Below are 20,817 nucleotides of genomic sequence, written 5' to 3'. Positions count from 1 at the left end.
CTCCACGCTGTGGTGCAGGGGCTCTGGCTGGCTGTGTGGCACAAGCTCTCAGCCTGTTCTGAGGGCCTGGCCATGCCTGCTATGCAGCTGCCGTCCTGCACAGTGAGGGGAAAACAGAGTCTGCTTATGGACTTCGTGGCTCTGAAGCTGACCTGGGATGTCACTATTAATCAAGTTGTTGTTTTCCCCCGGCTTCTAGGCATTGAAGTCGATATTGATGTGGAACATGGAGGCAAGAGAAGCCGCCTGACCCCCGCCTCTGCAGGCAGTTCCAGCACAGAGGAGAAGTGTAGCTCTCAGCCAAGCAGCTGCTGCTCTGACCCCAGCAAGCCAGACGGGGACGTGGCAGGCACAGCACAGTCTCTGACGGAGCAAATGAATAAGATCGCCCTGGAGTCAGGGGGTCAGCCTGAGGCAAGCACCCCCCCAACATATCCAGAGCTTCTCCCAGCACCTGAGTCACAGCCCCTCCCTGGCACTCACACAGCCAGCAGAACCCATTTCCGTTGCAGAGTTGTTGGTGGCATTTAAGTCATCCTGTGAGCCCTCCACTAGAATTCTGTAAAGCAGAAGGACTCTTGCTAGTCCTGCACGCCCTGTCTCTCGCAGAAGTTGAGGCTGTGGTCAAGTGGCATGTTGTTCTCCTTCTTGTGCTCATTGGGGGTTTTGTTTTAGGAACAGATGGAGTCTGATAACTGTTCAGGAGGAGATGATGACTGGACTCATCTGTCTTCAAAAGAGGTGGACCCGTCTACAGGTGAACTCCAGTCTTTACAGATGCCTGAATCTGAAGGGCCAAGCTCTCTGGATCCTTCCCAGGAAGGACCCACAGGACTGAAGGAAGCTGCAGTGTACCCACATCTGCCACCAGGCAAGGGATTTCAAGTAGTTTTATATCACTCTCTTTTCCATTCAGAGCATCCTATCACTTGCTTCTAGCAACACAGGCAGGCATTACATTTTCTACTGCAGAGCTTGTCCACTGATGTAAGAGAAATCTAGGAGTTGGTTTTGTCCTCTGTGTCTATACTGAGCTTAGTAAGCTCAGCTAGTTTTAGTAATTTCTAAAACTTAACAGACAGACCCAGAATTATGAAGGCAGATGTGATACGGCAGTAGCACTGGCTTTGGGCACTGCCACGCACTACTAGAAGTGGACTCGGAGTCCATCGCCACTGTTTCCTCATAGAAGGTGCTAATCTTAGAGCAGGGGTCACAGTCACGGTTCCAGTAGGAGCCAGGCAGGAAGCCATTTAGTAAAGTGGGTGGTATGGAAGGCAATAGGGCTGGGTGGAGAGTGTGGCAGCCTGGAGAACACACACTGAATAAAAGAGGCCACTCACACCCTGCTCTGGTTCATCACTGTCACATGGCAAAGACGTTTAAAACATCATTCAGGTGGAAACCCATCTAAGCGCCAAATTCAGCCCTTGGGCTGCCAGTACTTACCTTCTCTGCCTTGAAGCAGGGAGTGGCAAACTATGGCCTATGGGCCAATAATGATTTTTTCATTTTTATGATGGTAGGAAAAAAGTCAAGATGAGAAAATGAGATGAAATTCAAATTTGTGTTCATAAATGTAAGTTTTTTTAGAACATAGCTATGCTCATTTGTTTACATATTATTTGGCTACTTTTATAACTTCAACAGCTGAGTTGAATATTTGTGACAGAGAGCAAATAGCCTGCAAAGCAGCTTAAAATATTTACTCTTGATTTTTTCCAGAAAAAGCTTGACAGTCCCTGCCTTGAAGGGAGCCTATGAGGGTTAAAGCCTTGTAAAAGGGCCAGGTACAGGTCACATTTGGGGCGCAGTGCCTCCTCATGGCTGTTGTTACTCTCTCTGGCAGAAGCTGACCCCCGGCTGATTGAGTCCCTCTCCCAGATGCTATCCATGGGGTTCTCTGATGAAGGCGGCTGGCTCACCAGGCTTCTGCAGACCAAGAATTACGACATCGGGGCTGCCCTGGATACCATCCAGTATTCAAAACACCCACCACCTTTGTGACGATGTCTGCTCACCCATTCTGTGTCCCCTTTCTTGTCTCATAGTTGTGTTGAGTTAGTGTAGAACCCCAGTGCCTCTAAGTGCCAATTTCTCGTCATTCTTTTTTCAGAATCTGGGGGGTGGGGATGCACAAAGCCATCTAGGGCAGTAGAACAAGTGACATGAGGGGGGAGTGCCAAGTGTGTGAGTGCTGATTCTGAGAAACATTTATCAGTTTCCCATGGATGTCTGGCTCCTTGCAGCGAGGGGAGCCCCCCTGGGGCAGAGCGAGAGACTCCTTGCTGGGGAGGACGTGGAGACCATACTGCATCCTATCCGCACTCTCCCTGCAGGATTATACCAGCAGTCCAGAATAGATCTTGCCAAATGGCTTTCTGGTTTTTCTTTTTTAATAACTATAGTACACTGATATGTAATTGATTTCCTGCTAGAAATTTGATATACTCTGAATTTAGCTAAAGTATCACCAGCATTCAGTTGGGGTGGAAGAGGCTGTTCTGTAGTGATTACAGCTCAGGACTGTGGCTAACATCTGAGAATAAAGAAGGGCTGACGGAGGAACTGATGTTCAGAGTACTGCCTACTTCATAACCACTGTAGTTACCATTTCCAAACGTATTTGCTGCTTTTAATGTTAAAATCGCTTTGTAGCCATTCTGTTATATTTGTAAACAATTTTAATTAAAATTATAAGCACTTTAATCAAAGATGGTACAAGAGGCAATCTGTTTGATGGTCATATTTATTGTCGCTTCTTGTAGTTCCCATAAGTCATCCTTAGTCCTACTATTTGAAAGCAACTTGGGGAACCCTGTTTTCAGTGGCAGAGGTCACAGTGAAGTGAAGGGTTCATGTAACAAATATGTCTACAAGAGTAACATACTAGTTTCAACTTACAGATCATCATCGAAGTCCTCTCCAGTTTTAAAAAGGTCACATAGACGCACGAGTGAAGAACGTGCCTGCACCCCTTTGACCAAGGGCGCACCCTCTGCCCAAGGGCCTGCACCCTGTGACCGCTCAGGGATCCTCCCACAGAGCCTCTTGGGCCCAGGCATGGGAGTGTGTGTGGTCTGAGGAGACTGGGGTGCACCGGGGATCCTGCAGAGGCCTTCTTCCCTGGGAGTCTGGGCCCTGGGGGTCCCCTGCTCAGCCTGTGCTGCCTGGATTGGCCAGAGGCCTCTCTGGAGAGGGGTAAGGGGCTCTGTGTCCAAATGTGAGCTGTTTCCAAGTGGCATAAGACATTGTTCCCACTTAGACACGGTCCTGACCTGCTGGGCAGGGCACGGTGGTTCCCCCTGGGGAACAAGCTCCACGGTGTCCTGGTCCTCACGACTGCTCCCTCTGCCCTTCCCTGCCAGGCCAGCATGGTCCTGCAGTGGGAACACAAGGCGACGGCACGTTCTCCCTTCAGAGGAACAAGTGCCTAGCAGACTCAAGGGACAGGGAGCAGTGGGTCCTGGGCCCGTGCTAATCTTGGACGGTACCTCTGGGCACTGACAATTTCTGTTCCATGTTGTCTACTATCCTGTAGGATGGCAGGCTAGGGATATGCCTTGATTTTGAGATTAAAGCACAGGAAATAAATGCCCTCTCTCACTCCAAATTCCATGACCAGGCTTTCCAAAAGAGCAAGATGTTCTCATGTGATCAGTGGATCATGTGATCAGTGGATCTATCTCATGGGACCTTAGAATCAGATGAGGGAGTGCCTGGGGCGCGAGCAGGAAGGACCCTAAAACCGTCCAGAAACACCACGTGCTCATCGCCAGACAGGGGGAAAGGTCTCTCTATAGCCATGTCAAGGGTTTTAAAGCTGTAGATACGGGATGTAACGGTGTTGCTGGGGCCTGGCTTCTCCCTTCTCCCTCAGGAATAAGGGTCCACTGAAGACTGAGTGTCACTACCTAGAAAGGAATGTGAAAGCAATGATAGGAGGGACCCTGCAGCACCACCCCCAGGTAGCACGGAAGAGCCTCTGGGTAACTGGTAGCAATCAGAGACTGCCAGCTCTGGGGCTGACTTGCTGTGACCTCTTTGGACCTGTGCCAGCCTTGATTCGTCACCTTCAAAACGAAACAGACTTGTGGTGAGCATTAGACAATGCAGTTAAAATGTTTAGCCCAGGAACTGGTACATCAGTAACTGTCACACTCAGTATTGTATAATTTGAAGATTCAGGGCTATACCCTTACCTGGGGGTCACAGAGCTAGTTAGTAGCAACACCAAGTTTGATCTCTGCCTTTTGGCTTTGAATGGGTGCTCTCCCCTACTGTCTGAAGCTGGTCAGGTCAACCCTGGCCTATGTTGTGCAGCAGTGACGTATGCCTGGCAGAGTTCCTCTGTCTGGATGCCTGTGGCTCCTATGACAGCATAAAGCAAAACCCTCATTCTGTGGCCTGGGAAGTATGGTGGGGTCTGCTAGGTTTGAAGCATCACTAACAAGAGCAGGTCCTAGGTGAAGAGAGTGCCCCAAATTCACAAGAACCCACCTGGGTAAATGAAGGTGACAGTTCCTCAGAAATCCAGGGCAGGTCCCAAGTTGAACAGTCTGGCGAAGACCTGGCACTCCATGTAGAATGAAGAGGATGGGCCTGATGCAGAAGAGTCCTACTGGTCAACCTCGCTTGTCTCCAAGGCATGAAGTTGCCCTTCTGACCCAGTTAACATGAGTAACAGCAGGGAAACAGTGCAGGCCAGAGAAAGGAGTTGGCTTAAGACATAACAAGACACATGGGAAGCTGGACTTTGGGGACGGTGGTGGGGGGGAGGGTATAAGTCTTTCAATAGTCCAAAACACAATTAAAAAATCCAGCGTGTGCTCAATGGCCATGGGACACTGACCTTCAAGGACTTCAAGGTGACCTCACAGTTTCTGGAGTCCTGGACATCAGGGCCGCATGGAGGCTGGACTGTGCTCTGGTTCCATTTCCTGGCAGAGAAAGTGCTGTCAAGAATCTAGTCCTGGGAAAACTAGCCCTGGTCCAGTGGTAAAGATTTTGCATTCCAATGCAAGGGTATCTCCCTGGTCAAGGAGATCACACATGCCTCCTGGCCAAAAAACCAAAACATAAAACAGAAGCAATGTTGTAACAAATTCAACAAAGATTTTTAAAATGGTCCATATTAAAAAAAAATCTTAACAATGTAAAAAAATGATCCAGTCCTCCTTGTAATAATCTATAATGGAAAAGAATTTCAAAAAGAATACATATATGCACACACATATGTATTCCTACTATTATATATATAACCAAATCACTTTGTAAACCTGAAACTAATGCAACATTATAAAGCATCTATACTTCAATAAAGTTTTTACAAAACACAACCTAGTCCTACCACTGAGCAGTGGTCTGATCCTGACTTGGTGGTCACCTGCTCTGACACCTAGCACCTTGCCATCCCTTACAGCTTCCCAGATGGCTGCTCAGCTTCTGCCCTACTGCCAACAACAGGTTGCCCAATGACATCCAAGTCAGTCCATTTCTCTGCTCCATAGCTTGTAGTTGCTAGAAAGTTCTTATTTTGAACTGGAATCTACCTCCCCAAAGCATCCGCCCTGGAAGAGCCAACCTACATCTAGATGAGGCAGTCTCTCAGCAAACTCACTGAAATGCAGGTTAAGCTGAGAGGAGACCTGTGACAGTCAGGTCTTTCCTGCTCTCAGCTAAAATCTCCCAGGCCCATTGGCTTCCCTGGCCACACTTCACTTTGTCAACCTCGAGTTCCTCCCTGAGGTCAGCGCAGTCTAGATGTTCTGAATCAAGTGAAATCCCAAGAGGCGCCTCTGCAGGCATCTTGCTCAGCCCCCACCTCTGAGCCTGGTGCCTGGCCTGGGGCCTGTGCTGACGGTGTCTGCTGGCTCACAGCCCTCAGGCTCCCTGCCAACCATGGCAGCTGCCGGTCTGCCCCAAACCACGGGGCAGTTAGGTGGGGGTGGATGAGGCTACGTGGTGATGGGCTTGGCACCTTTTCCGAGGCAGGCCTGTGCTGGACAGAGGGTCTGGCTTTTCTCTCTCGGATGAAGGCTGTCTGTTGAAACACACTCCTCCTTCTTTCAGCCCCAGTTCTTCGGAGTCCCTTTCCAGATACTTCAGCCAGCGGTTCTTTGAGGGCTGGAGTTTTTCCTACAGAATTGGGAAGTAAATTTATTCTCAAAAGTAGGCACCTTTACCGAAAATCCCCCAGTGCAACGCTGAGGCCCAAGGGGCTCAGGACCCATGCCTACACCACCACCAGGAAAGGAATTTGACTGGCAGGTAATGGGAGAGAGAGGTCCTGAACAGAGCACACTGGCACACACCTGGGGAAAGCTTCAAACCACAACTTACCAAGACCTTTGCAAATGTCCACACTCCCCGGTCCAATAGTTTCAAATGAGGATGAAGGCATAAAGATGCTCATTAAAGTGTTACCAATAGTAGCAAGTATTTATAAGAGCAGAAGTTTGGTAAATGCCCAATAAGAAGGGAATAAATATTGGCAAATCCACTATATTCTGTAGATACTTTTTAAAAATGTAAATAGTTGAAAGCTATATAGCAACATAAAAGATACAAGTGAAAATTCCAGGATGGTGCAAACAAGTATTTCTTACGGAAGCGATGATGAAAAATTAAGTCTGTAAGTAAAGAAACTGAAAGTATAGACTCAAAAACATGCAAGAGCTGATGTGTTAAAGTGGTGTGCTGAAGAGTACCTCCCTATTTATAATAAAAATATGAAGAGAACCTGGAGTGCAGATGCTGTCAGCATGATTTTGTGATCAAAGGTGGAGATCCTCCAGGGAGCCTGTCAAACAGTTGTCTCCCCTGTCCCTGGCAGGACCGTGTTCTCGTATCCATGGCATCTTGGATGTCCCAATGGTGTCATCTGCTCAGTCACTGGAGCTCTGACACATAGCCCACCCAACACTGAGCACCTACTTTGAGGCCTCGGGACAGAACAACAGAACGGGAGCCTGTTGCATGGCTTCATCCAGAGAAAGGGAACATGGAAACCCAGGCACTTTACAACAGCATCCTTTCCCCGCCTAGGGTGTTTCAGAACAGGGGGAAGAGGACAAGGAGGTGAAGTTCAAGTTAAGTTCAGAAGAATTTGCCAAGCAGCCAGAAGAAAATACCTTTTCATAGTATTGCAAATATTTGTTTACATGGCTGTCTACACACTTATAAAAGGGAAAGGTTTATTCATTTTTGTATTCCCTGCAGCTTTAAGTCAAGTTTTCATCAGTTAGTGACATCAACATCTGTTGACAGAACAAACGATGAATGAATGAACAAACAGAACCTCTTTGTGACAGCTGGCTCCGGTAGCTGGGCTGCGATGGTGCTGCTGGCTTACCTGTGGACTTGCACGGGCAGCCTGCCAAGGATCCACGTTTTCTTCCTCATTGGCACTTACAGATTCTCCCAGAGACCTTAGGGAAAGATTGTACAACTGTTCTTTGTAAAATGACCAGGAAGATGAAGGACAGTGAAGATGGGAACAGTAGGCTGCACAGACTTAACAATGGCTATCAAAGCCTGCTTAGGGGAACTTATTGACTGAAATTTTCTCTGTTGTTTCGATGTTTGGACATCTTCCAGCAGTTCAGAAGGCAGAGGGACCATCTGTCCCTTGGAGCAACAGGAAAAGTGACACAGGGCAGAAGGGGTGCTCTTCACTCAGAGACCAGAGTTGGCATCATGGCTTTGCCAAAGACTGGCTGTCATAGACTGTGTGGCTCTGGGTACATCACTGTATCCCAGTTTCCTAATTTACAAATGGGGATAATAATGCAAGGGGACTGTGAAGATAAGTGAGACAACACATGTGCACCTGCCCTGCTCAGGGCCTGAATACAGAGACTAATTCAGCTGAACTCTGACAGTCCCTCCCATCAGCAGTGGCGATGTCCCCATTGCACAGGGTCACAGGAGTGTTATATCTCAACCGCTACGAGACAAGGCATTTTCCTCAGTTAGATGTGTCTTCACCCAGCCTCCCATGGATAGCAGGGGTTTTTCATCACACAGAGAACACAGTGAGGAGCCGGAGCCTCTGCAGCCTCGAGTGGAGCCGGACGGCTAATTATTTATTTTTTATTTATTTATTTATTTATTTATTTTTTTGTCATACATTGATATGAATCAGCCTGGATGGCTAATTAAAACACGCATTGTTCAAGGGCTGAAGGCTAGCACCGAAGCCACAACCACCCATGTCTGACAGGTGCTATATCACACGATCACACTGGAACTCTCTCTACTGACCTACAATGGAAACCCAAGTCCACCAAATGTGGGCACCTCCATGTCAGTTTCTTCATTTGTAAACCAAAGCCAATGATCCTCATGGGATGACGAGGAAGATGAAATGAGATCACGCATGTGAAATGCCTACACTGGATACCCCAGTGTCCAGCTGAGCAGTGCCCTGCTGCTACTGACCAGAACTCTGCCCAGCATACTATGACTTGGGAACTCAACTCCATCAACAACAGAACCTTTCTCTGCAATATGAAGGTATGGTCTGTCTTCTCACTTCTGTTACCCTGAGAACTGCACATCTACTATTTCTCAGTAGGTGATCTCTCTTTTCTCCAGCTACATTTTAGTTCTTCCCTTTGTTTTCCATGTTCTGTAATTTCATTATGCTGTGGTGTCAAAGGGTGGATTTTATCTTTTAAAATTAACTTACTGAGGTATAATTTATAATTAACCTACCCTAAAATGTACCAAATTAAGTGTTGGTACATTAGATGAGCTTGGTATTATATTTTTGAAACTATTACTCCAATCAAGATATAGAAAATATATAATTAGCAAGATTTAGAAAATTTTCATCACCTTAAAATTCCCTTATCTGCCTCTGTAGGTGAAAACTACTCATCCTTACAGCATCTGGTCTTTCTGTCTGACATCTTTCACTTAGCAACGTTTCTGAGGTTTGCCCATGTCATTTTTGTTGCTGAGTAGTACTCTACTGTATGAAAATACCACAAAATGTATATTCAAAATCACACTGTCTTGATTGCTGTAGTGTTACAGTAAATCTTGAAATCAGGCTATAGAAGTCCTCTAGTTTTGTTCTTTATCAAAATCGATTTGGCAATTGCATTTCTATATAAATTTTAGCATCAGTTTGTCAATTTCATAAAAAAAAAAACTGCTGGAATTTTGACTGGGCTTAAGATGACACTACAGATCAATTTAGGATGAACTGACATCATGACAATACTAAGTGTTTTAATCCATGAACATATTTCATTGTTTAGATCTTTTTTAAATTTCTCTCAGCAAAGTTGTGTAATTTTTACTGAAAATATTTTGCACATTTTTTGGTTATATTTATCCCTAAGTATCCTATTTTTTCATGGTATCATAAATGGTATTTGATTTTTAAAACTGTTTTCCAACTATTCACTGCATTTATATGAAAATAAAATTTATATTTTTGTTTTGTATGTTGACCATGTATCCTTGTGATTTTGCTAAATTATTAGTTCTAGTAGCTTTTGGATAAGTTCATTAGGATCTGCTACAGACAACAATGTTTTTATCCAGTTTGGGATTAGACACGTTTCCTGAATCTAAGATTGTAAGCCCTTTGATTCTGGAAAATGTTCTGTTCATTTCTCTGCAAGTATTGCCTTTTCCCATTCTTTTTATTATCTCCTGCTGGAACTCATCTCTGTATCTTTCATGTCTCTGAACTTTTATATTTTCCACCTTTTTGTCTTCTTCACATTGAGAATGTGAATAATTTCTTCAGATTTATCTTCCACGTCACCAATTGTCTTTAGTTGCACTTAATCTGCTTAACAGTCCACTAAACAGTTTTTGAAAAAGATTTATTTATTGACTCCTATTTCGGCTGTGCCGGGTCTTTGCTGCTACGCTCCGCTTTCTCCGCTTGTGGTGAGCGGGGCTCTCTCATCGCGGGGCCGGGCTTCGCCTCTGGCGGCCTCTCCTGTTGCAGAGCACGGGCCCCAGGCACGTGGGCGTCCCGAGCTGCCACCTGCGGGCTCCAGAGCACAGGCCCAACTGCTCCACGACATGCGGGGTCTTCCAGGGCCAGGGGCTAAACGAGGGTCCTGGTGCTGCAAGGCCAAGTCTTAACCACTGCACCAACAGGGAAGCCACTGCACTTTTAACTTCAATGACTAAACTTCTCGTCTCTACAAACGTTTGGGTTGTTTTTTTTTTAAGTCTCTTGCTCTTCCTGAATCAACCATCCTCACTTAATTTCATTAAATATATTAACCATACAATATTATGTATTCTGAACTCTTTTTGGATCTGACTTCTCTGTCATTTCTGCTGTCTTTTGCTCATGGCGACATGCTTCCTTAAGTAAGTTAAATCATCTTTAACTTTGGGTATATGTCACTTGGAATTTTATATATCCTTTGATGCCTGGGTTGAAGATGTATTGCTCCAAAACGGAGCAACATTTATCTCTGCTTCCTGGGACAATTTAAAAATAAGTTTGAAGGGCTTCCCTGGTGGCTCAGTGATAAAGAATCTGCCTGCCAATGCAGGAGACATGGGTTTGAGCCCTGGTCGGGGAAGATCCCCCGTGTCACGGAGCAACTAAGCCTGTCTGCCACACCGAGTCTGTGTTCCGGAGCTTGGAACTACTACGGCCGAGGCATCCTGGATTCCACGCCCTGCAACAGGAGCATCAGCCCAACGACAAGCCCACACGCCACCATTATAGAGAGCAGCCCCTGGTCGCTGCCGCTAGAGAAGTGCCTGTGCGGCAATGGGGACCCTGCACAGTCAATAAAACAAAATAAGTCCTCAGCTTGAGACTTTTCACACAGCATCTGTAAAAGGCTGAAAAGTCATGAGAGCTTCCTTGTGCTTACAAGATCCTGGAGCAGTGTTTCCCCTCTTTAGCCAGTGCCAAGGGCAAGACAGGAAGGGTCAACCTACCTCGGAGGGGTGCATTTCTAGTTCATTTGTACACCAAGAGTGTAGCCCTTTGGGGACTCAGCTTTATGTGGTGGTCTCCGACTGACCTTCCCACATTGAACAGACTTTGTCTTTGTCTCTTGCCTCCTTCCCAGCTACATGGAAGCTGCAGGGCAACAGGTTTCAAATGCCCAGCAGCCCAGCTTATTCTCTGGATTTTGGCTTTTGCTTCGTTTTTGATCTCTGATGGCTACTTACCTTCTTGTCATCTTGTCAGTGCCTTTAAAATATCATGGCTGGCATTTTAAAATTAACTTCAGTGGGAAGATTATTCAGTATCTAATCGCCACATTGTTAGACATGGAAATCTAAGGGATTTCTGCATCATATACTCCCACCATCCACTCAAGATGAAAACAGGGCAAGATAACCAGGCCTCTCTCAAACTATCATACCTGAGTGACAGCTCTGAAATCTGTCCCTGCAGCAGGTTTAATTTTTGGACATGGCGTCTACAGTCAGCACCAGAGCCCTCACTGTAAGCCTGAGAAACAAACACAGATATGAAGTTTAAAAAGTATTGACAGAATGCTGAGAAACAGAGCCATTAGAGACACAACTCAGGGAGGCTAAAAATGTACTCTGCAAGGCCTAAAGCACCACTCAGGAACTCAAACAATGATTGCCGTTTCTGCAGTGATTTACAAACTAACAGTCTCAGGGACTAATTTCAGTCAACCTGGCTGCCCACTATCACCCTTAATTTTACATATCAAAGTCAAACTCAACCCAAACCCCAAACAAATTGGTTAATAAACATAAGGAATTCAAAAGAGAAGTAATGCAAATTGCCAATAAACATGAAATGATACTTAACCCTCACTCATAATCCAAACAATATAAAACAGATGTGATACTTATTTTTCACTTAGTACTCACTCATTTGTTCAATAAATATTTATTAAGCACCTATTATGTGCCAGGACCTGAACTAGGGAAGGACAATACAAGAGTGCATAAACATCACTGCCATCACGGAGCTCTGTAGTGTAAGAGACAGACAATAAGCACATAAGACACCTATACGGCCATCAGATGGTGAGAAGTGCTACACAGGAAAGCAAGGCAATGCAGTGGGGGTGGGGCAGAGAGGAGACACTCTCTGGTAATTTTATACGAGGTGTTCAAGAGGTCAAGGGGTGGATCACTGGGAGGGTAACATCTGAGCACAAAACAGGAAGACAAGCGGGAACAAACCATGTAGAGAGCAGAAGCAATGAAACGGAAAGGAGTGCAAACACCTTGAGCCTGGCATTTTGGAGAAACAGCAAAGAGGCCAAGTGGCTGGAGTTGAGTGATCTAGGGCAGAGAGGGTAGGAGGTGAAGTTTGAGAGTGCAGGCCCCGTTACAGGAAAAGTCAGCCTTATGGGCATGAGATCTGCTCTGCTCTCTTTACTGAAATCCTTAATAATCTCATCTTTGAACCTGTGTTGTGTAAGTGAAGTCTGATGAGAAAACATGTTTTTAAGTCGTGACTAGCAAATGTGTCCACTGTTCCTTGCCACTCTGTTTGCACAGAGATTGCCCGATGCCCCAGAAGCACAAAGTTCCAGTGAACTCACAGGGTGTGAAAGTCCAGTGAGACTCCAGGTTCAGGCAGCGTGCGCTGTCTGTGCCCAAGTACGTGAGGGGCGCCCGTAGCCTGAGGGGCCAGGGCTTCCAGGGGAACCAGAACCTGCTTCAGTTGCAGAAAGAAGGCAAGGGTATTCTACCAAAAGCATCACCAACCAAGTAAACCTATCGTTCTTTTCTTACTCCTATTACCTCCCTGGAAAACAAATACAGGTATGAAGTTTAAAAAGTATTGACAGAATGCTTTCAGCCTGTGCTGAAAACGCCACAGAAAACAGGGACAGAAGCACAACCCACAGCTCCTTTTCTTCTCGGTACTCCCTTACGCATCAGCGAGCGGAAGGCTGAGAGTGTAGGTAGGATGTGTGGGTGTCAAGCAGTGAAGTAAAAATAGTTGAGTTAATTTTGTGCAACATCTCCACTCTTAAGAATAAAATATGTAGGCATATATGAGCTACAAAATAAAAAGTGTGCAATTTTGATCATTCTACATGTGTACTAATGCTCTTATATTATTCTGTGTATGTTCCACATACATACTACATGTTCTTAGCATTTAAAACCAGTGTTGCACAGTCTAAATGGTGTTGCACTATTTAAATGTTAGCTTTTAACATGTTAAAATGTTGGTTAAAACTAACAGTTTTTCTTTACACAGGAATAAATTATATAGTAAATTAAAAAAACAGTAAACAGGGACTTTCCTAGTGGTCCAGTGGCTAAGGCTCCGAGCTTCCAATGCAGGGGCCTGAGTTCTATCCCTGGTGGGGGAACTGGATCCCACATGCTTCAACGAAAAGATCCTGCATGCTGCAACTAAGACCTGGAGCAGTCAAATAAATTAATAAATAGAAATTAATATTTAAACCATTAGTAAATAAAAACATTAGGAAAAGTCAGGAGATCATGAAAGAAGAGCTTAATATTTTAGAACCTTTAATAGCGTTTTTTTTCTGCTTTTGAAAAGGGGCCCCACATACCCATTTCACATCGTCTCCTGCCCTGTCCGGGCCCGGTCTGAAGGCACATATACATTGCTCCAACCTGGAAGGTTGACATGATCCTGCACATATCGGACCCTTCGGCTGTGCTGCTGAGACTGTATGGCTGAAACAGGTGACCAGTCAGGAGGGGGCTGCAAATACTGTGGCAACTCAGTCCACTGTGATAACAAGTGGGCAAACAATGTGATGGATCATATGAAGAGTATAAAAGAAAAAGAAGAGTCAGGGATGAGTTCGAGGTTTTTAGCCCAAACAACTAGAGAGAGACTTGGCAGTTAAGAGATGGGGATGACTGTGGGAAAAATAGGTAGGTGAAAGGGGAGGGCTTCCATTTTGGAATACAGGTTTGGGATGCTTGTCAGATATCCAGCAGAGAGGTACGTGGCTAGAAGCATACACAAGTTCGCTGGCAGGCCTGGGGTCTGAGAACTAGTCTCATGGCCACATCTGACTGCCAGAAAGACTGGACAGTGTAGCCTAGTCTGAGAACACTTGAGAATTGTAAGACTGTCTCATCTCAGACCACTAAGGGAATGACTGTAGCTAGAGAAGAGGTGAAAAACAAAACAAAAAACCGAGTTCCAGAGCACTCTAAACTGTAGAAGATGAGGAGATGGGGAAAAAACTAGCAAAGAGGATTGGAATGCAAGCCAGGAAGACAGGAGGAAAACCAGGGGCAGGGTGGCTGGAAGTCCAAGCAAGACTTCGAGGAGGAGAGAGTGACAAACTGACAAATGCCACCAGTAACTCACGTCACTTGAGCACTGAGAACCAACCATTATTTTCAGCAACACAGGGACCACTGCTGACTCTGACATGAGCAATTTTAGTAGACTGGTGGGGAGTGAAATCCACTTTGGGGCAAGTTCAAATGAGAATGGGAGGAGACGAACTAGAGAGAGTAAAGGCAAAATTTAAAAAGACTGATAACTGACTTATGATTGCCAAGAGGGAGTAGGGTGGGGAAGAGATGGACTGGGAGTCTGGGGTGAGCAGGTGAACACTATTATACATAGAATATGGACCGACAACAGTGCTCTACTGTAGGGCACCGGGAGCGGTATTCAATGTCCTGTGATAAACCGTAAGGGAAAGCAGGAAAAGGATGTGTGTGTGTGTGTGTGTGTGTGCACACATACAATTTCTGCAACTGCATCACTTTGCTGCACAGCAGAAGTGAACACAACATTGTAATTCAACTATACTTTAATGAAATAAATTGAAAAATTAAACAAATTCCCCAAAGACTGACAACTTATGTACGGCATAACTGGGAGGGTGTGTGCTCTCTTGCACGACAGAAGCTGCTCTCTGAACACTGAAACGCATTCTCTCATCTGAGAGCAGACGAGGCTACACTGTCCAGTCTTTCTGGCAGCCGGGTGTGGCCATGAGACTAGGCTCTCCCCACTGGAATGTGAACCACTTCCAGATTCTTCCTGGGTAGCTTCTTCCTGATCTTGCACCTTCAGGGGCTTGAGGCAACAGGAGACAAGCCTCAGGGAATAGCAGAACCTCAAGATGACAGGTGCCAGGGTCCCCAAATGGTCACACCAAGTACAGCTGCCCTGCCGATCTCAAACTCTCCCAGGACTGTTAAAAATAGTGAGGGAAACAACTTCTATCATGCTAAGCCACAATCGCGGTGTGTGTGTTTTTATGTGGCCCAGTCAGTCCTAAGCCATACACCACTGCATAAGCATGGGAGGGGCTGAGAGGAAGGCAGACCTTCCTCAAGAATTCAGAAGTACAGGCTGACATCTAAAACAGGTACAGTCATCAGCCAGCCTCCTGACCTGAGGCCCAATCTCAAGGCAGGCCTCAGCTGCCACACTTACTGACAGATGACCTAACTGTCCCCACTCCTACCCATCCCAACTGACAAGACCAGAGGTGGACATCTGAGTCAACCACATCAACCAGATTATTTCTCCCAGGAGTTTATAACTGGGACTCAGCTCTTTCAGTTGGTTTGAAATGAGATTCTGTGGTCTGTGAGTGGAGTATGTTACTGTGAACTGGAGAGAGAGAGAAAGGAAAGGGGTAGGGAGAGAAAGAGGAAGGCACAGCGAGAAACTCAGTGAAGGGAGGAGGACGAAGGGAAAAGAAGATGCTTGTGTTGCTGGCAGCTTTTCAGTTCTTGGGGTTGGTTCTTCAAAGGGCCAAGGGCAAAGCTCTTCCCCTGGATCCCCACAAGATATCCCATTACCTTACCAGTGCATTTTAAATTTTGCTGAAGTGTTTTTTCCTATAATCTGCAACTAAGAGAACCTTGGTTGAAAGAATTCCTCTAATTTAACTTGTAGGAATTTGTCCTAAGGAAATAATCGGTCCAGTAAAGAAAGAGGTATTTCTAAGAAGCTTCACTACAGAGTTCCCTGGTGGCTTAGACTGTAAAAAATCTGCCTGCAATGTAGGAGACCCGGGTTCAATCCCTGGATCGGGAAGATCTCCTGGAGAAGGGAATGGCAATCCACTCCAGTATTCTTGCCTAGAGAATCCCATGGACAGAGGGGCGTGGTGAGCTACAGTCCATGGGGTCACAAAGAGTTGGACACAACTGAACAAACTACACTTTCTTTCTTTCTTTTACTACAGAGTTACTCATAACAATGAAAACTAAAATCAACCAAAGTGCCCATCAATGTGGGGCTGGTCATTTATTCATTCAACAGACATTCCTTGAACAAGCACTATCTCACAGGCACTGTGCTAGGTACCAAAAGTATACAGTAAAATGTAGAAAAAAGGGTATATATGTGTCCATCAACAGATGAATGGATACAGAAGATGTGAAGTGTGTGTTTATGTCTCTGTGTGTGTGTATAATGGAATATTGCTCAGTCATAAAAAAGAATGAAATATTGCCATTTGCAACAACATGGATAGACCCAGAATGTATCATATTGAGTGAAGCAAGCCAAAGACAAATATTATATGACTTATATGCGGAATCTAAAAATAATACAAATGAACTTACTTACAAAACAGAAACAGACTCACAGACATAGAAAACAAACTTATGCTTACCAAAAGGGAAAGAGGGGGAGAGGAATAAATTAGGAATATGGGATTAACAGATATACACCACTACATATAAAATAAACAAGGATTTATTATATAGCATAGGGAACTACATTCAATTTCTTGTAATAATTTGTAATGGAAAAAAACAGGAAAAAAATATGTATAACTGAATCACTTTGCTATATACCTATAACTAACATAATATTGCAAATCAACTATACCTCAATTTTTAAAAAAGTGTATATAAACAAAAGAGGCAAAGCGTTTACTCTCAAGGAACTTACAGTCTGAGATGGACAATACTCACATAAACACACTTGAATATATTTCTGACAGGGAAGTGAGATTAACTAGGGGATGCCTCAACAACAAGCACACAGAGGGAAGCAGGTCTGGATTGTTTCAAGGTCAGAAGGAAAAGCCCCTGCAGCTGAAGGAGGAGAATGATGCGATGAGGCTGCAGAGGTAGAATCAAGGGTTGGAGCAGGTGAACAAAAGGCTCAGTGAGAAGACTGTGGTATTAGAAATCAGGTGGGTCAGTAAGTATGGACTTGGGAAAAAACTGTAATGTGGGTGAAACAATCCGGCTAACAAAAGCACTTACAACATGCTCCCTTCAGTCCGCGGGCTCTTCCACCGCCTGACTACCTTCACACCCTGCCCGCCCCGTCTCACACCCTCGGATCTCTAACAGCTGTCTGTCCATCCCCAGTTAGGGCTGATTACTCTTACAGACCCTGCACACTCCTCTCATTGTGCTCAGTTTAATTTTAAATTATATGTGTGTGTTTTAGTTTCTCTTCCCCTTTCACAAGGGCAGATCTGTACAGGCAATAAGGACACCTTCTTACCTTTCACTGTTTCCCATGCCTACACATAGGAGGTACTCAGTAAATACCGAATGACTGAATAAACAGAGGAAAGTCACCTTCCAGGCCCCGCTCCATCCACTTTACTTCCTGAAAGAAGATGATCTTAGGGAGAAGGAGCTCCCTAGGAGCTAAGGTATCTAATGAACCTGAGTCAATACTGGAACACTGGATTCTATAAGAAACACACTTCTGCCTGGCTGGGTCCTACCTGCTTTCCAGTACAGGTATCAGACACCCTGCTTCTTGGGACTCACCTGCAAAAACGACTGCTTCTTTCCACAAGCTTTGCATGTCCACTTGAGACTCTTTTTCACCTATAATGAAATTTCAGAAATATAGCTACGATAATTATTTGAAACAGTTGGAACTGGATCAGAAATAGTAATTTAAAGAGATCAATGGAGAAGAATAGAGTCTAGAAACAAACCAACACATGTATGAAAATTTAGTATATTATAAAGGTGAAGAAAGAAGAGCCTATTTAATAAGTAGTTCTGGGAAACTGCATATCCATATATTAATAAACAAAATCAAATTAGGTCTCTACTATCTGTGATTCTCAAAAAATTCCGTAACATTTCAAGTCTTGATAAATCTGACTAGATGGGGTCTCTCTTAACATAATAACATGGCTTACTTCCAGCTCACCAATGCAGAATCACCATGAGCATTCCCATGAAAGTCAAGAACAAGTCAAGGATCTGCACTATTATTTACTGTCTTTTTGGATGTGCTAGCCAATAGAATTGGAAAAGAGAAAGTAATTAAGAGGTATGAAAATGGAGGGAAAAAAACTAACCTTATTTATGAATATTATGATTTATTTCTTTAAAACCCAAGATAATCAAATGAAAAACTAAAACCAGTAACATATATATCATAGGCTCTAGGTAGAAAATTAATATATCTTCAAAAATTAATACAGTTTATAAGCAAACATTAATTAGAAGAATAACAAAAGAAAGGTCCATTTATAATGGCAACAAAGAAAATGTTACCAAGAGGCACCAAAGCTGCTTTAACAGGTGGAATAAGGACTTCCCTGGTGGTCCAGCAGTTTACAATCCGCCTGCCAATGCAGGGGAGACCGGTTTGACCCCTGGTCTGGGAAGATTCCACAAGCCTCAGAGCAACTAGGCCTCTGCACAACTAGACCTGCGCTCTGCAACTACTGAAGCCTGCCAGCTACAGACCCTACTCTGCAACAAGAGAAGCCAAGGCAATGAAGACCCAGTGCAGCCAAAAGCAAATTAATAAATAATAATAAAAACTCTTTAAAAAAGAGATGGAATGAGATAGCATGCTTAACATCATGAAAATGTCTAGGTTGATTCATAAAAATAAATACAATTGAAACAAAAATCATCAGGTCTTTTGGAGAAGTACCTAAAACCCTAAAACCTAAAACGATTCTAGGGAGGACAAACATCTATTACAAATTTAAGTGGGTATATCCTAAGATTCTACTTCTCAGCATCTACTTTCAAACACCATAAAAATATTGTGTACTTTCTACAGCTACATATGCAAGTAAGAAATGAATTAAAAAATAACAAAAGCTCTGGTAGAACAAGCAGTAACTGACTAGCTCTCAGGGGCTAGAGAGCGAGAGAACATGGTATAAAAGGATCTTTGCGACTGGACAGGCCTAGCAGAGGAGCTTGGCCGGCTACAGCCCACGGGGCCGCAGAGTCGGAAGCCACTGGGCACGCGTGCACCGGGTCTTCTTCGTCTGGTTTCAGCTAGCGGGAGCTACTCTCTAGCTGTGGGGCCGCAGTTTTTCATAGCGGTAGCTTCTCTTGTTGCACAGCATCGGCTCTAGGGCTCCTGGGCTCACAGCTGTAGCTCATGGGGCCCATAAGTTTCTGCACATGGGCTTAAGTGCCTGGAGGCATGTAGAATCTTCCCCAACCAGGAATCAAACCCCTTTCCCCTGCATTGGCAGGCGGGTTCTGACCCACTGTACCACCAGGGAAGTCTTGGTTTCTACAAATCTTACAACCAAAAAGCAAAATGCCCCCAAAGACCACAACAACGGGTATGGAGAAGTGACCTCAATAAAACCTAGTTCTCACAACTGATACCATCACTCGTTCAGGCCTCAAGCGCACTCCGCACAGTCTGCGGGCAGCGCGTGGGGAAGAGGTCGAGCCTCTCAAGGCTCCACCTCGTCCCGCCCGCCATCCCCGCGCTCGGGGGAGGGGAGGCCCCACCTGGTGAGCCTGGAAAAGCCTGCAGCAGCAGCATCGAAGCACCCGCGCCTGCTGAGGAGGCGCCATTGCGCCCCCCTCGCCTCCGCGTTTTCGTCGGCTTCCGGGTCCGCCCCGGCCCCGCCCCTTCACGCGCTGCGTCCGCTCCAGCCTCGGCCCCGCCTCCTACGCGCGTGCGCCTTGGGCTGCGGCCGCTGGCGCTCCCGCCCGCCTGCGCGCCTGGGCCGGTGGCATGTCCAGCGTTTGTCAGCAGTCAGCTGGGATCATGGGCGCCCTCAGGAGTCAGATATCTTTGCTGCGAGTTAGGCACTGTTTGGGGTTCTCTGTCTGAGCCCAGGCCGGTTTCCGCCGGACTCCCTGGGAAGGTTCAAGTTGGTGGGGCGGGGTCTCCAGCCGGCTCTTGGGGTCCGGCCTTTGCTGGTCCCATTTCTTCTGCTTCTTCAAGTAGGGGAGGAGCGAGCCGGAGCTCTCCTCCCTGCTCCGGCCGACTCCCTGGGCCCACGGTTGGAATTTGCAGGACCTCTGATCAGAGGTGGTGAGTTAACCTTTGAGCCGGAGCACCGAGAATCCTGCGCAAATAGGCAGCTCACCAGCCCTACGCTTCTCGGAGAGGGAAACGGAAACGCCCGGCGGTTGAAAACGAAATCAGTCCTTCCTGCAGTCCCAGGAAAGCTCCGCTCTGAAGTCCCGTTCAGAGCAGAGAGGAAAGATTGCATCCCTCATGTCCCAACCTCACCGGGACCCTAACGTCATCCCCCCCAAGACATTCCTACGTGCCTGACAATACAAATCATCTTGTTAAAATTTAAAACGCCCAATTGTGACAAGAATGTGGTTAAAGAGGAATCTTTCTTATAGGATGCTGGTAAAAGGGGAAAACAATCTGGCGTTTATCTCTATCCTAAGAATAATCTGAGTCACCCAGATGTATTATTTATGCACGAATGTTAACCAAAGTATAACAGGAAAAAAGTGGAAATAAGTATTCTAAAAAATGGACCATTATGCAGGTCCATTACAGAGTTTGAAGTGAAAATGCTAGCATGTGTGTTGTTGGGAAGCAAGGAAGTTACTAAGTATACACAATAGCAGTTAGGTAAAACCAAGCATTATTTGTTTACATATAATGTGTATGGGCAAGGGTTATAAATGACTTTTCGT

General features: G+C 45.4%; 2 protein-coding genes across 5 annotated transcripts in view; one reads left to right on the top strand and one right to left on the bottom strand.

Moving 5' to 3' along the window:
* The window catches only part of SQSTM1 (sequestosome 1), a 72,055-nt gene extending 69,341 nt beyond the window's left edge, over positions 1-2,714 (top strand). For all 3 annotated transcript variants that reach the window (XM_043467004.1, XM_043467003.1, XM_043467002.1), the window contains 3 exons: positions 200-414; positions 676-871; positions 1,850-2,714. In XM_043467004.1, the coding sequence (XP_043322939.1) occupies positions 200-414; positions 676-871; positions 1,850-2,007 (569 nt within the window). In that variant the 3' untranslated portion in view covers positions 2,008-2,714. The remainder of the gene's footprint in view (positions 1-199; positions 415-675; positions 872-1,849) is intronic.
* Positions 2,715-2,731: 17 nt separating this feature from the next.
* LOC122440583 (MRN complex interacting protein) lies at positions 2,732-19,929 on the bottom strand. 2 transcript variants are annotated; one of them, XM_043467005.1, is made up of 8 exons: positions 19,660-19,929; positions 17,701-17,760; positions 11,367-11,455; positions 7,355-7,430; positions 5,981-6,138; positions 4,853-4,940; positions 4,501-4,662; positions 2,732-3,380 (listed from the first exon to the last, which is right to left on the bottom strand). In XM_043467005.1, the coding sequence occupies exons 1-8, from the start codon at positions 19,723-19,725 to the stop codon at positions 2,901-2,903; spliced, it is 1,179 nt and encodes a 392-aa protein (XP_043322940.1). In that variant the 5' UTR covers positions 19,726-19,929; the 3' UTR covers positions 2,732-2,900. The 2 variants fall into 2 exon arrangements, with proteins under 2 accessions (XP_043322940.1, XP_043322941.1); XM_043467006.1 differs by having other exon boundaries at positions 4,501-4,602; positions 19,660-19,803.
* Between the last annotated feature and the right edge of the window lie 888 nt (positions 19,930-20,817).

The sequence above is a fragment of the Cervus canadensis genome, chromosome 4 (genome assembly GCF_019320065.1).
Source record: "Cervus canadensis isolate Bull #8, Minnesota chromosome 4, ASM1932006v1, whole genome shotgun sequence".
NCBI classification, from domain to species: Eukaryota; Metazoa; Chordata; class Mammalia; order Artiodactyla; family Cervidae; genus Cervus; species Cervus canadensis.
Note: the sequence above shows the minus strand (reverse complement) of the source record. Positions and strands in the feature narration are given on the sequence as shown.